General features: G+C 46.9%; 3 protein-coding genes across 8 annotated transcripts; 1 reads left to right on the top strand and 2 right to left on the bottom strand.

The window, feature by feature from the left end:
- Window positions 1-327: 327 nt before the first annotated feature.
- On the bottom strand, window positions 328-6,098 carry zgc:66448 (uncharacterized protein LOC327401 homolog). Of its 2 annotated transcripts, XM_047599565.1 has the most exons (3): window positions 5,669-6,098; window positions 1,994-5,196; window positions 328-1,831 (listed from the first exon to the last, which is right to left on the bottom strand). In XM_047599565.1, exons 1-3 carry the CDS (start codon window positions 6,060-6,062, stop codon window positions 1,631-1,633), a joined length of 3,798 nt encoding a protein of 1,265 aa, XP_047455521.1. In that variant the 5' UTR covers window positions 6,063-6,098; the 3' UTR covers window positions 328-1,630. The 2 variants fall into 2 exon arrangements, with proteins under 2 accessions (XP_047455521.1, XP_047455520.1); XM_047599564.1 differs by having other exon boundaries at window positions 328-5,196.
- Window positions 6,099-6,348: 250 nt separating this feature from the next.
- si:ch211-261d7.3 (myb-related transcription factor, partner of profilin) lies at window positions 6,349-10,081 on the bottom strand. 5 transcript variants are annotated; one of them, XM_047599804.1, is made up of 5 exons: window positions 9,977-10,081; window positions 9,604-9,676; window positions 8,983-9,336; window positions 8,202-8,627; window positions 6,349-8,105 (listed from the first exon to the last, which is right to left on the bottom strand). In XM_047599804.1, the coding sequence occupies exons 3-5, from the start codon at window positions 9,236-9,238 to the stop codon at window positions 7,282-7,284; spliced, it is 1,506 nt and encodes a 501-aa protein (XP_047455760.1). In that variant the 5' UTR covers window positions 9,239-9,336; window positions 9,604-9,676; window positions 9,977-10,081; the 3' UTR covers window positions 6,349-7,281. The 5 variants fall into 5 exon arrangements, with proteins under 5 accessions (XP_047455760.1, XP_047455757.1, XP_047455762.1 ...); XM_047599801.1 differs by having other exon boundaries at window positions 8,983-9,676; XM_047599806.1 differs by having other exon boundaries at window positions 8,202-8,498; window positions 8,983-9,676.
- Window positions 10,082-11,450: 1,369 nt separating this feature from the next.
- LOC125016461 (trypsin-3-like) lies at window positions 11,451-12,680 on the top strand. The gene is made up of 5 exons (XM_047598966.1): window positions 11,451-11,522; window positions 11,614-11,770; window positions 11,868-12,121; window positions 12,222-12,358; window positions 12,453-12,680. Exons 1-5 carry the CDS (start codon window positions 11,483-11,485, stop codon window positions 12,600-12,602), a joined length of 738 nt encoding a protein of 245 aa, XP_047454922.1. The 5' UTR covers window positions 11,451-11,482; the 3' UTR covers window positions 12,603-12,680.
- Window positions 12,681-13,185: the final 505 nt, after the last annotated feature.

Here is a 13,185-nt window from a genome sequence, read left to right as displayed (position 1 = left end):
ACACACACACACACACACACACACACACATATATATATACATATATACACACACACACACATATATAAAAGAAAAAAATCATAATTCATATTTTACATAAGGTTATTAAATGATACATTGAGACGATTTAACTCATCAATATTCAAAATAGTTGTCACCAGTTATCAACAACTTCTCCTGTGGACTATCACCCTGTTAATATTATAAATTCATAACTATGAAAAGGTTTTTATACTAGATTTTAGTCTTATTTTGCAGTAATTATTTCTACGTTAGGGCAGATGTGTTGTTGTATGGGTTACCTGTGAATTAGCGCGCAACACACTGTTATAATCAAAGGGCGTTTTTTATTTAATCCAATACGTACGTAGACATCATGGGAAAAAAAATCTTCCATGCTAAAACAATGGAGAGAGGTAGAAGGGCACGTTGTTGAATCGGTGAATGTTAAAATGCACAGGTTTTTTATTCTTACAAATCAACCAAGTGTCTACCTCACAGTAATAACAAAGTTTCTCTCTAAGTCAATGGCCCACTCAAACTAATCGAATGCCCATTTTCAAAGGGGAGGAAATTAAATTTTGAACTCGGCTAAGTCTACAGTTACAGAATCAAATTATTAATTATTCACAAAAATACATTTATGTTCATGTTCACAGCAGGTAGTAAATACTGCAAACCAGAAGTGTTTTTTAACATCTAATTATCATGTGTGCAGACGAGGATTTGCTGAATTTGACTGGACAAGCTGGAGCGAAGAATTCATTTATATTGTCAGTTCTTGATGTTTGTCTTACAGTGTAAAAAAAAGAGGGAATATATTAATGCCAAAACATCACATGAATCCAAGTTTATTATAAAACTCACTATCTGACAACAGTGTCCTCATTACCTGTGTAATGATGTCAAATCTTCATGTTCCCATAAATCAGAGATCATTTTACAGAATTACATGTTACTGTCAGACTTCGTTTAGAGATACTTTTGACCTGACCCAGTTACCATTATGATAACTGGGCCTGTGGATACTAGTGCTTCCTATTGGGATCATACTGTGTTTGTACAGCTTTTCCTTATGTGACATTAATGTAATCTATGAGTATAACACTCCCAAACACCTCTCTACTCCAAAAGCAAAAACCTGCTTTTAGGGAGTGAGGTCTCACTGTTGAGAGTCAACCTTAAGCACAAACTAGGCCTAGAATACCAAGACAGCAGACATGCAGACTGTACTGAAAAAAGGCACACAGTAAACTGTACATGAAGTAACACAGTACAAATGGTTCAGGACATATGAACAGAACTATAAAAAGTACTAATATTATCTAAATCTAAATGCAATTAGATATAAATGAAATGTAGACCGAGGAACCTTATTTATCTGCGCCCCTAGAAGACAAAACTATGGTGAAACCAGTTTAATGGCACTTGTAAACACACTCTGTGCAGTCCAATTTGGAGCTTAAATGTGCATCAAGTGTGGAGACTAAATCAGGTTTCTTCATCTCCCCTAATCTAATGCCCGTCCCCTTAAACCGTCAAACCGCACGAGTGGGTTTCAAATAAACGAGGTTCCCGAAAAATCAAAATAATAGAAACATAACTAAGTGTTGTCGCTAGTACAGAAATGTCAAATCTCCCCTTGTGCATGTTGCAAGTAATGCATTTGTAGATCCAGCTCCCGAGGAAGAGAGCACCCGCATATCATGCATTGGAGGAGCCGTTCAGGGGCAAAAGGCAAACGGGGTCCGAGTTTGTTAGGTTCTGTCCGCGGGGCGAGTTGAGGTAGGGGCAGGGTCTGGGTCACGTGTGGCCTCTCGCTCATGAGCGCCTGTGGTGTGAAAAAAATATTTGGGTGTGGAGGCCTTTGAAGTGCACCAACTGCGACAGAGTGAAGGGGATGAGGCCCAGGCAAAGCAAGAGGAGGGAGCGGAGCAAGCGGAGGTGAGAAAAAAGGAGAAGGCTGATTTATGATGATTTGAGTGCCCGTTACCATTGGTTGTTGCTGCAGCTCCTGTCCGTTGCCCGGTTTAAGTTGTCCGGCGAGCAGCGTCTGAGGGCCGACAGGATTGTTTTGGAAGCTCCATAGCGAAGTCCCCATCCCTTGGCCGAAGCGATGTGGCTCGTATTGGACGGAGATGGGGATCTTCTGCGTTGTCGTCTGTATGTTGGCCCAGCCGGGTGAAACCTGCTTTTGTGGCTGCTGAAAGTCTTGACTGTTCACCAGTTTATCTGTGGAATTTACAGTCTTTGGAATTCCTGTTGCTGTTTTAATGTCCCACAAGGTGCCGCCAACCCCATGAGAGGCAGAAGTTGATATTGGCATCGCACTGCTTTGGTCTATTTGAGCTGAGGCAGGTGCGCCGGCTAAGCCTGAAGCCCACGTTTTTTGCGGTTCGCAGCCATTCCACGGCTTCTCTGGCTGGCTAACAGTCGACGGTATTACTTGAGGTTTGCTCATGTCCCACGCTCTGTCCTCTTTCTTAGGAGGTGTGGACGACTCCTTTTGCGACGACACCGGGGCCACCGCCCACCTTGGCAGCTGGAGCTCTTGGCCGAGTTTGTTCGGCGAGTTCTGTGAGGTCGTTATCAGAGCGGGCCTGACGCTCCACAGGGCGGCGCCGTCGATGTAAGAGGTGGGGACGGAAAAATGGTGCTGCACGGAGCTCGTGGAAGCTATCACCGTGGAAGTGGACGTGCCACTCCAAGTAACAGGCTTGTACTGCCTGTGCTGCGCTAGATCGTTAACGGACGACGGGCTGGACTTTTTTGGCACGGATGGCGTCTGAGAGCCGACAACCGACGACACGCTCTCCTTCGTGTGCGCCGAGCCTAAACTCTGAACCGCCGCGGCGCCCGACTGCGTCGTCAGAGGGATGTCTGTCCAGCTCGAACTTCTCTGATGGTGCTGGGATGGGCCCTCGAACTGCATCTGCTGCTGCGACGACGGGACGGGCATCACCTCCCCGCCGTCCACTTTCCACTGCACCGGCTGAGGGTGCAGCTCGGGCAGCCACGTCTCCTTCTGCTGGCCGCTCTCTAAGTCCACGCACGACGAGACCACGGAAGACGACGGCTGCCCTCCCCTTCTGTGCAGCTCAGCCTCTCTCAGCGCGGGAACCGGGTACGACGTCGTCTGAGACGCGCCCATCCCCGAGCCTCCCGAAGGCTTAGACCAGCCCCACACGGGCCTCCCTCCTCTTCTCCCCCTGCTTCCCCTTCCCCTGATCCTCGCACTGATCGGCAAGGAGCTGTACTGGCTGAAACCCTGACGCTTGCGAGCGTGGATCTTCTGGTGCACCAGCAGGCTGCTGAACCAAGAGAAGGTCTTGTGACACTCGTCGCAGCGATGAGGCCTCTCTCCCGTGTGCGTGTTCATGTGATCGCGGAGCAGATACGCTAAGCCGAAGCTCTTGTCACACAGCTCGCACTTGTGAGGTTTGTCGCCGTTGTGCGACAGCATGTGGTGCTGCAGCTGCGTTTCATCGCTGTAGCCTTTGCGGCAGCTGTTGCAGCGGAACGGTTTCTCCTGATGCAGCTTCTGATGAGTTCTCATGTTCTGCAGGAAGGCAAAGTCCTTCCCACAGTCCGGACACTTGTACGGCTTCTTGCCTGTGTGAATGATGAGATGCTGCTGTAAGTAGCTACCAAACCTAAAGCCCTTGCCGCACACTTTGCACTGGTACGGCTTGTCCTTGGAATGTATGCGCATATGCAACTCTAACACTGAGCGATGGCGGAAGGTTTTCGCACACTCCGAACACTTGTACGATTTAACGCTCGGAGCTTCGCTTTTCCACTTCCCCTGTGCATTATCACCGCTATATGAAGAAAACTGCTGTTTAGTGTTTGTGGTCAGTTTTTCTAAATACTGCGTAACAGACTTGTGGACACTTAACATATGTACATTTAAACTGGATTCATCGCGATAGACGGACGGACAGTGCGGGCAGGTGTGTCCCGTTTCCCAGTTCTTGTTGTTCTCCTTCGAGGGTCGAGCGGTTCGGTCCTGCGTCTCGTACTCGGCCTCGTGAATGAGCATGTGGGCTCTCAGGTTCGCCGGAAAACTGTAAGTCTGGGGACAGAGAGGACAGCCGAAAGTGCGTTTTGGTTCCTCGCTCAGGCGCGAGTTCTCTTTCCCCGGCGCTCCACCCTCCCCCTGAGCGGACACGGCTGCCGCTTTGCCGGCCTGCTCACCTACGGAGTTGGCTTCGCGCAGTCTGTGCTGGCGGCAGTGGGCCTTCATGTTCTGGGCGAACGCGAATTTTTTGCCGCACTCCGGGCAGCGGAAGGGCTTCTGGCCGGTGTGCAAGTACTGGTGTTGGTGGAGGAGGCTGCTGTACTTGAAAGTCTTACCGCAGATGTTGCACAGGTGGGAGCGGCTGCTGTCCGTGTGCTTGCGACGGTGGTCCTCCATGACGGAGTAGTGTTTGAAGACCATGCCGCACTCCGGGCATTCGTACGGTTTGAGTCCGGTGTGGCATCTCTGGTGGAAGCGCAGGGCCATGCTGTTGGGAAAAGTCTGACTGCACTCTTGGCATGTTAAGGTGCTCTCCTGGGAGTGGGCCATCATGTGCTTGGTGATGGACACCTTGAACTGGAACTCTTGGCGGCACAGGGGGCAGTGATAAGGCTTTTCTTCTGTATTGCTGCAGTTGTGCTCCCTCAGTTTATGGACTGTGGCGAAGACACGCTTACATTCTGCACACTCGAAGCTACCCTCCTCGATCGCCTGCTCCTCCTTTTTCGGAGTCACGAGCTGCTGCTGCTCCTCCTTCTCCCTGTGTTCGTTCCTGTGTTTGATGAGGCTGCTGCGGTGCTGAAAGGTAAGGCCGCATTCTTTGCAGGTGAGGGGCGTGAGCTCGTCCTCGTGCGCGTGGAAGTGCCGGTGGAGGTTGAACGTCTCGCGCCGGTCGAACCGCTTCCCGCAGTCCTTGCACACCAGGCAGAACTTTTTGTGTTTCGTCGGGGAACCCGCGCCCTCGCCCCGCTCTCCGTCTTCATCGTCCTCGCGCAGGTCCTCCACCACGCCGTCCGCTTCGTCGACCAGGTCCTCCGCACGCGGTTTCTCTGCGCTCCGCTCGTCGCAGTGCGAGTTTTCCTTCTCGTGGCGCTCCCGTGCGTCGGCAGCAGGGCCATCCTCGACGCGCGCGTCCGGCTCCACCTCTTCTGCAGCCTCGGCGACGTCGCTGAGGTCTGGAGGAGAAATGTACAGCAGGGTAATAACTTATTCAGTTTCAGAAAACTTTATTTGTCCCCAGGGAGCAATTAAGGCCACATCTGAGCAGGCAACAACAAAATGAAGTGACAGAACAAATTGGAATAATGCATAACATACATGGAAAACAAAAACACACCAGGTGATGAGTAGTGCAAAAAAGGAGTGCAGTGACTGAACATTATATGCAATGTGTGCATTTGGGTGCAAATTTTGCAACGAGCAAACAAATTGTAAACAATCTCATCTTCACAGGATGCATGCAGCTAACGGGGGTATCAATGCTGAAAGCAGGTGACAACCTACAGTGCATGGTCCTATTTTGACTTTGTTACGGTAGTTAACGTCAACAGAACCAACAGTGTGTACTGAACCGGTAGTGAGGGCTGCAGCACGGGTTAGCCCGGAGGCTAAAGCTAACAGTAAAACACATCAACAATGATAGCGTACCACGCTTGTCGTTTTCCTCCGCGTGTGTTGTCGCCTCCACCTTGTCCTCCTCTGTTTCGGACCAGTTTAAAGCTGGCTGCTCGCCGCCCGAAGCCTCGGCCATTTTTTCCGCCGACGTTAGGTCCTCCGGTGAAATACATGTCGTTGTGTCGTCGGCTCCAGCACCGGACTCGACCGTAACCTCAGAATGGCTGGCAGCACAGGCGCCGTCTCCTCCAACACTGGGTCTCTGCTCATCGTCCGGGCTACCCGACGTTTTATCACACGCCGTTTCGCCTTTCTGGTCCGAAACGCATCCCGACTCCACCGCCTCCGTCGTCTCCCCAGATGTTTCCACCTCCTCCGCAGAGGTTTTCTGTCGTTTGGGAGACTTGGATGGGTCTACGGCGGCCATGTTTCACCCATGCACCCCCTCGTCCAGAGCACACACAAGCCAGGAATTAAAATATCCGGTCAAAAATTTCAAAATAAGACGAGTACCACTGACAGCCAGATGCTGAATATATGTTCAAGAATTTGATTATACGTTTCCCCCTTTGGTGAAACTGCAAGTTTGTTAAGCCTGGGCACCAAACACCCTCTCCACAACTTAAATAATCATCAACTTTTCAACACGACCATTAATGTTTTGATGATTATGTCTTTTGCATCCTGTGACAAATCCACAAGTGATCAGAAGGTTTCTTTTGCAGTCCATGTCTGTCTTTTATTAGGTTTAGTTACATTTCATCAGAACAGTAGCTATCTACAAAATATAGCTTGTGCAAAACTACACAGATGATGGCCATATGCTGTTTCTTTGCAACTATTTACAAACACATCCTTGATACTGCATGCAAGATTATCATAAATAGCCCCTACATACCTATGTATGTTTTTAGATTCCACCATAAATACGCGTTTTAATGCCTGAAGCACATTGTGACATTTATGCTTGGAGAGTCTTTTTCTTAATTTCTTTGAAATCTCCCAGCTCTTTAAAATATAACATTTTTGCCTCGAAAAACCTCTGAACACAATATAGTCTAACTTTATTTCCAAGCAAAAGTTGGAAAAGCATGTACCATGAAACTGTTATAAAAGCACAAGCAGATTTTAGCCGGGTAGTTACAATAGCTATTTAAATACAATATATGGCAACAACTGCAGATTACAAGTACTTTATGACAGTGTAGTTAGTGTATCAGGAGTATTCAGTATTCAGTCAGTATTGAATGAGTAAGAGCATCATTGACTTTTGCAGCTCTGCTGCAAATCATGTACAGAGACGCGGTTATTAAACGTCAGCACCTACAGTCGCAGGTACAGAAAGTCTTATTAGGTGAAGTTCTCACTCCACAGAACAACTGTTTTCAGAAAGTCTTTTACCACAGTAGTATGTACGCTGAAAAACCAAACTGATATTAAGGCCACCCTACGATCTCGTGTGTCGAATTTTCCTATTCGCTTCAGTCCTTTCTGGATAAGTGCTAGATGGATTACTAATTTGGAGTGAGACATAAAACTCCAAATAATTATTTATTTTTACAGAAATACTGTCAGTAGAAAAAGAGGATCATTTCACATTTTGAAACAACAAATATGCATGTGCAGTTTTTTTTAAATACATCTCCTCAGCGCCGCCTCCTGCGCCTGTGGTCGACGGCTCTTCCTCGCCGCGGCCTCTGCACACTTCCATTGGTTTCTGTGGGTGGATCAGAGGGAAAAGTGCCATGTATGTCCGGAGATGATGGCGCAGGCGCCGGTTCTACTGCTGGCTGATTATTTGAACGCTGGGTGACCTGCGGTTGCTGCTGCTGTTGTATCTGTGACTGCTGCGGCGTTTCAATCCGCTGCTGCTGCTGTGGTTCTATGTGCTGTAGCGGCTGTTGAATTGGCTGTAAGTGCTGCTGAGATGCTTGTGATTGGTGCGGTGGTTGCGCACGATGTTGCTGTGGTTGTGGTTGTTGCTGGGCTTCGAGAACTCCTAATAATCTTTGCAAGAGGACATTGTTTTGTTGTAGACTGACTGCTAATGCCTCTTGCGAAGCGACAAGTGTTCTCATGTCTTGTCTGAAACCTTCACCGAACTCCCGGAGGCTCTTTTCTACCCGATTTCCCAGCTGAATTGCTGCTTCCCCTAATCCACGTAGCTCGTCCTCGAGCCAGGAGCTGCGAGGAGGGGCTTCAAGAGGCCCCTGCTGTGCTCCAAGCGATGGCTGAGGGCTGCTTGGCTGAGGGCTGCCGTTGAGAAAAGGTGCGCTGTAGAGCGGGGAAGGAGGCAGCCATCGTTCCGAGGGAGGTGGTGGTCCTATTCCCAGACCCAGTCCTAATCCCAGTTTGTCCTCCATGCTGTTCTCTACTGCTTCACACTCCGGTTCTCCCATGTCTCTGTCACGCTCAGGATTGTCTTCATCTTTCTCCAAACCATCCCTCTCTGACCCTTCAACTCCCAAACCTGCGCAAAAGTGAACACAGCCCCTGCGGATTTTAGTTATATCCACAAATGCAACAAGGAAAAGCAGCAGAGTTCTTACGCAACTTATTTTTTTACCTGTGTCAGCATCGGGGAAGCATGGGAAACTGGGCTTTGGTCTGGTGCTTTGCTTCTGCCTCGCGTGCTGCAGTCTGGGGCTTGGCTGAGAGGGGCGTCCAAGCATTGAGGCCCCTCTGCTGGATGGCAGGTAACAGGTGCGATGGCGGGCGTCCGCCAACCTGCCTCCGTTGCGCCTCTTCAGGTCATCCCAGCGCTTCTTCACCTCTCGAAGGGTGCGCGGGACCCTGGACACAGCGTTGACTCTCTCCAGGATTCCTGCCCAGATGCGTTCCCTCTCCCTCCGTCGGAGCCTCCCTGCGGGACCAAAGAGTTCTCCTTCACACCGAGTGACTTCTGACACCAACACTTCAAGCTCTGCTCCACTAAAGCGACTCTTTCTTTTCCCTGCACCACCAGCAGCCAGTGCAGCGGACATAGCTCTGTCTGCGGGAAAGAAAAACATCGAGAGTTGCTAAATACATTGTGTAAGAAAGAGAAATGTCAACTATGCGAAGCCAAAACATATTCAACTACAGCTAATTTTGGCAAAACATGGCACAAGATACTAAGCATTTTGTGTGTTTATATGCCACTAATGAATATATAGTAGCTATATCTTCTCTTATGAAAACATAATGTTGTAGCTGTTGGATATGATGCATATCCTGGCTTTCACTGAAATAATTTTTTAAGTGTACATGTTTTCTACAGGTCCTAAATCCTCTGCAAGAGCATACAAATAAGCAAGGAAATGCAGGAAACTGTTTCCCATAATGCCCCCAATGTAATTTAAGCTTACTTTGTTCAATAAACAAGGGGTCATCTGAGGACATGCCAGGTGCCATGATGTTCGGATGCACCACTACCACGTTGAAGGGGAGCCCCCCAGGTAATCCAGTGTTCTGGTCACAGCTGCCCTCCGAGTCGTCATCCTCCCTGGGGAAGCCATTCTCTGAGGCTCCCCCTCCAAAGGGTCCCTCCGGAGACTCCACTTTGATGTGCATGGGAGGTGATTGCTCGTACAGCAGCCCCCCCTCCTCGTAGTACTCAGTCATGGATCAGACCTGATTTACAGCAGAACTGACTGGCGGGCCAATTCTGATACGGACAGCTCCTGCCCCATGAACGCTGGTTCAACGTGTGACTGGACTTACTGCGAAAGACATTGCCACTCACATGATTATGAAACCTGCTCAGGGCACAGCCGCCACACATACACTTTGGAGTGGTTTCTATAAAATTATAGAAGATAAAATATATTTAAATATCGTTTTATGTACTATCTTTTGAGCCTAAAAACTTAGAGAGAGCAAAAAACACTGATGTGTTTTGAAGGGATTTCAGAGAGTTTAATGGCTAGTTTAAGCCACTAAGGTCAATTTCTTTCATGTTCAGTTTACGTAGATGTTTTGTAAAACACCTGGAGCAGGCTGAGTGCTCCATCTACATGTCCATTTGTTTCTCTCCGAGATGCATCATCCAGGCAGAAAGAGCTGAAATACAACAAAACAAAACACTGCTTTACAACTGTGTACAACAATAAAACAGCCATGTCAGTTTTTTTGTTTCTCGGCGCTGCTCACTTCTGCGTTATGTCGCATCGATGCGCATTTTTTTCTGCACCACATCCGCAATGGTTGCGCATTCCGCATACATTAGGTGCTGATTTTGTAATGGAGCTAGTTGTTAGCTAACAGGCTACCACAGCTTCAGACAAAGCGGCAGCTCCACGCGAACAGCCAGCGACACACGGACAGACACGGTCGAAACACGAACGCTGTTGTTTTTCTTACCTCATGATAAGGGCACATGGGAGGCAAAACCAAACCAAAACACAATCGGTGCAGCTGTTAGCTCATCAGGCGAAACACAACCGGAGTCGGTCGCTTAGTGTTGACGTCACTGAAGTGGCAGGTTGAGGACCAATCAGCTCAATAGCTGTCAATTTGTCTGGGGTTTGTTTATTGAAAACGGTCCCTGACGCCTCCCCTGTCTCACGAAGGGAATTTGCACCTGTTTGTTTATCTTTTACCAGATGTTTGTCTCATTGAATAGAAAACCGTCAAATGTAATTCAAAAAGAAAGGAAGTACACGCAATATATACACACGTATATACATATGCATATGGTTGTTATAGTTATTATTATTTATTCAGTAGGCTTTCACTGAGTGTATTTCCTTTTAGTTTAGTTTAGTTGTTTATTATAGTTGTATGACCTGCTTTTTTGACTTCTTGAATCTCCTTGATTAGTATACAGCATACATACTATAATATATATGGTGAGGATGTAGCTAGATCACTTCCTTATATATGTATGTATATAAATATGCACAATTAAGTGGTTATGTTTTATATCGAAACGGATGTCTATACAGGATGTTCAGTAATGGTTGAGTTGCGGGTTGGTGGAGTGAGTTGAGATCAGTAGGGAAACAGCTGCGTGGAAGAAGCAGTTCCCTCGAGCACTGGTTCTGGAGCCAAGAGTCCTGTATCTCCCCGTAGAGGGGCAAACACTGAAAAAGTTTATCTCAGGGCCCCATTTAATTCATTCCACTTTACACCTACAGTGTTTTTAAAAGTGTATTACATGAACCTGCAAACCTGCATTTGTTGACAGGCAGTTCAACATAATGTAAACTGTTTTACGAAAGAAACACATATATATAAACCAGTCCTAAATATTATTTTTGTCCTCTAATCAACCATATACCAAATTAATAAAAGTAATTAATTAAGCATAATGATTTCTACATCATTAATATTTGGAAACTCTTCCTGGATATCTTCAGAAAATCATCACAAGCAAAGTGTAAGACAAAACTTTACAGTAAGATTTTATCTGCAATGAAATAAAACAAGATGGTCCTTTAATTTATCCCACAGTGGGGAAATTTACATTTAATGTATTTGTAGCTAAACATTTTGGCAAATTCTCCTAATAATCAATCCCTTCTCCTGTCCAATGTAGCTATAACTGACATCATGTGGTACAAGCCAAAATAAAGCTTAATTTCAATCTTATAATTACAGACTCAGACTCGTGCCGGTAAATAGGAAATCGTTTTATAAGCACATTATTTGGGGTTGTGCTGAAAAATGGGTTATTTAAGGAAGTATATGTGATTCATGTTTAACCATGCTGCTGTTTCTCAGGTGGGATAATATTTAATCCAGGTAGGTGGAAAAATCCATGTGAGAGAGATTTTGATAAAGAGCTGTTGACTCCTCCTGTACTGTATATAAACCCACTGCATTTTGTAGTGCAGTGTGCAGGCTCAGAAGCTCCAGAACATAATCATGAAGTATTTCATTCTCCTCGCCTTGCTGGCTGCAGTGTGTAAGTTTTTTTTACACAGAATTTCTTCATCTTCGTTTTTGATTGATTTTAGTGGCCGTTTGAACTCTTTATTTCACCGCTTGTGTTACAGCTGCTGCTCCCATTGAGGATGACAGGATCATCGGAGGCTATGAGTGCAGGAAGAACTCTGTGCCCTACATTGCTTCTCTGAACATTGGCTACCACTTCTGTGGAGGCTCCCTGATCTCCAGCAGCTGGGTGGTGTCTGCTGCTCACTGCTGGAAGTCGTAAGTGCAAAGGCCTTATTCATTTTCCTTTCCATTTTTTTTTTACTTGTGTGGATGTGTGTGTGTTGATACATTCCCCTTGTGTCTCTCTCTGCAGAAGCATCCAGGTCCGTCTTGGTGAGCACAACATTGCCGTGGTTGAGGGCACCGAGCAGTTCATCAACTCTGCTAAGGTGATCCGTCACCCCAATTACAGCAGCCGCACCCTGGACAATGACATCATGCTGATCAAGCTGGGCATGCCCGCCGCCCTGGACAGCGCCACCAACATTGTGTCTCTGCCCTCCAGCTGTGCTAGCGCTGGAACCTCCTGTCTGATCTCTGGATGGGGAAACACCAGCCCCTCTGGAAGTCAGTGAAGCTTTCAGTCACGTCTGGAGTAACATACGTACATAGTTCGAGTACATAGTTCGAGTGTTCACATGGATTACTTTTTGTACATCCTACATAGGCTACTACCCTGATCGTCTGATGTGCCTGGATGCCCCCATCCTGAGCGACACCAGCTGCAAGAACGCCTACCCTGGAGAGATCACCGCCAACATGTTCTGTGCTGGATTCCTCGCGGGAGGCAAGGACTCCTGCCAGGTATGATCTGAACTATACTTCTTAAAGTGGACAAAACCCTTCAAACACTTCAGAACACCTGCACTCACAACTCATCTTGTCCTTTCTCTGTCAGGGTGACTCTGGTGGCCCCGTGGTGTGCAACGGTCAGCTGCAGGGTGTGGTGTCCTGGGGTTATGGCTGTGCCCTGAAGGACAAGCCTGGTGTGTACACCAAGGTCTGCAACTACAACACCTGGATTAAGAACACCATGGCCTCCAACTAAAGTTCCTTTACAGCCATTTATTGTGAAACAGAGAGGTGAATGTTGCTTTAATGAATAAAGAAAATCATCAATAACTAATTATCTATTTGACTTTTTTTACTCTCTTTTTGTTACACTTCACATCCAAACTCTTTTCAAGATAAAAAATTTGCTGGTTGAGCTCTATATTTATAGACTTAAGACACTTAAACCAACATGATTGGTTCAGTTCTTAGCACTGATGCCTGCATAGCGAGAACATCCTGGGGTTCGAATCCATCGGCCGTCTGGGGGGGGGATTCCTCTGTGGAGTTTGTTCTCTTTGCGACTGCGTGGGTTCCCTCCAGGTGATTCTAAATTGGTCGTAGGCGTGAGTGTAGCACCCTGCCCAAGATTTTAAAGTATGGTGCTTAAATCACTGATATTATATTTAACTTAAAAAATAAGTCTGACACGTTGGAATGTAAATACCATGTTTATTTCATGTAATGGACATTTATGGCAACAGTTGTCAAGGCATTAGAGAGCTATTAGGAAAAGTAGAAAAGTAGAGCCACATTTACAGTTTTGAGACCAAGTACACTTTTCCCAGAGACATTCAGAA

Source organism: Mugil cephalus, chromosome 11 (assembly GCF_022458985.1).
Source record: "Mugil cephalus isolate CIBA_MC_2020 chromosome 11, CIBA_Mcephalus_1.1, whole genome shotgun sequence".
NCBI lineage: Eukaryota > Metazoa > Chordata > Actinopteri > Mugiliformes > Mugilidae > Mugil > Mugil cephalus.
Note: the sequence above shows the minus strand (reverse complement) of the source record. Positions and strands in the feature narration are given on the sequence as shown.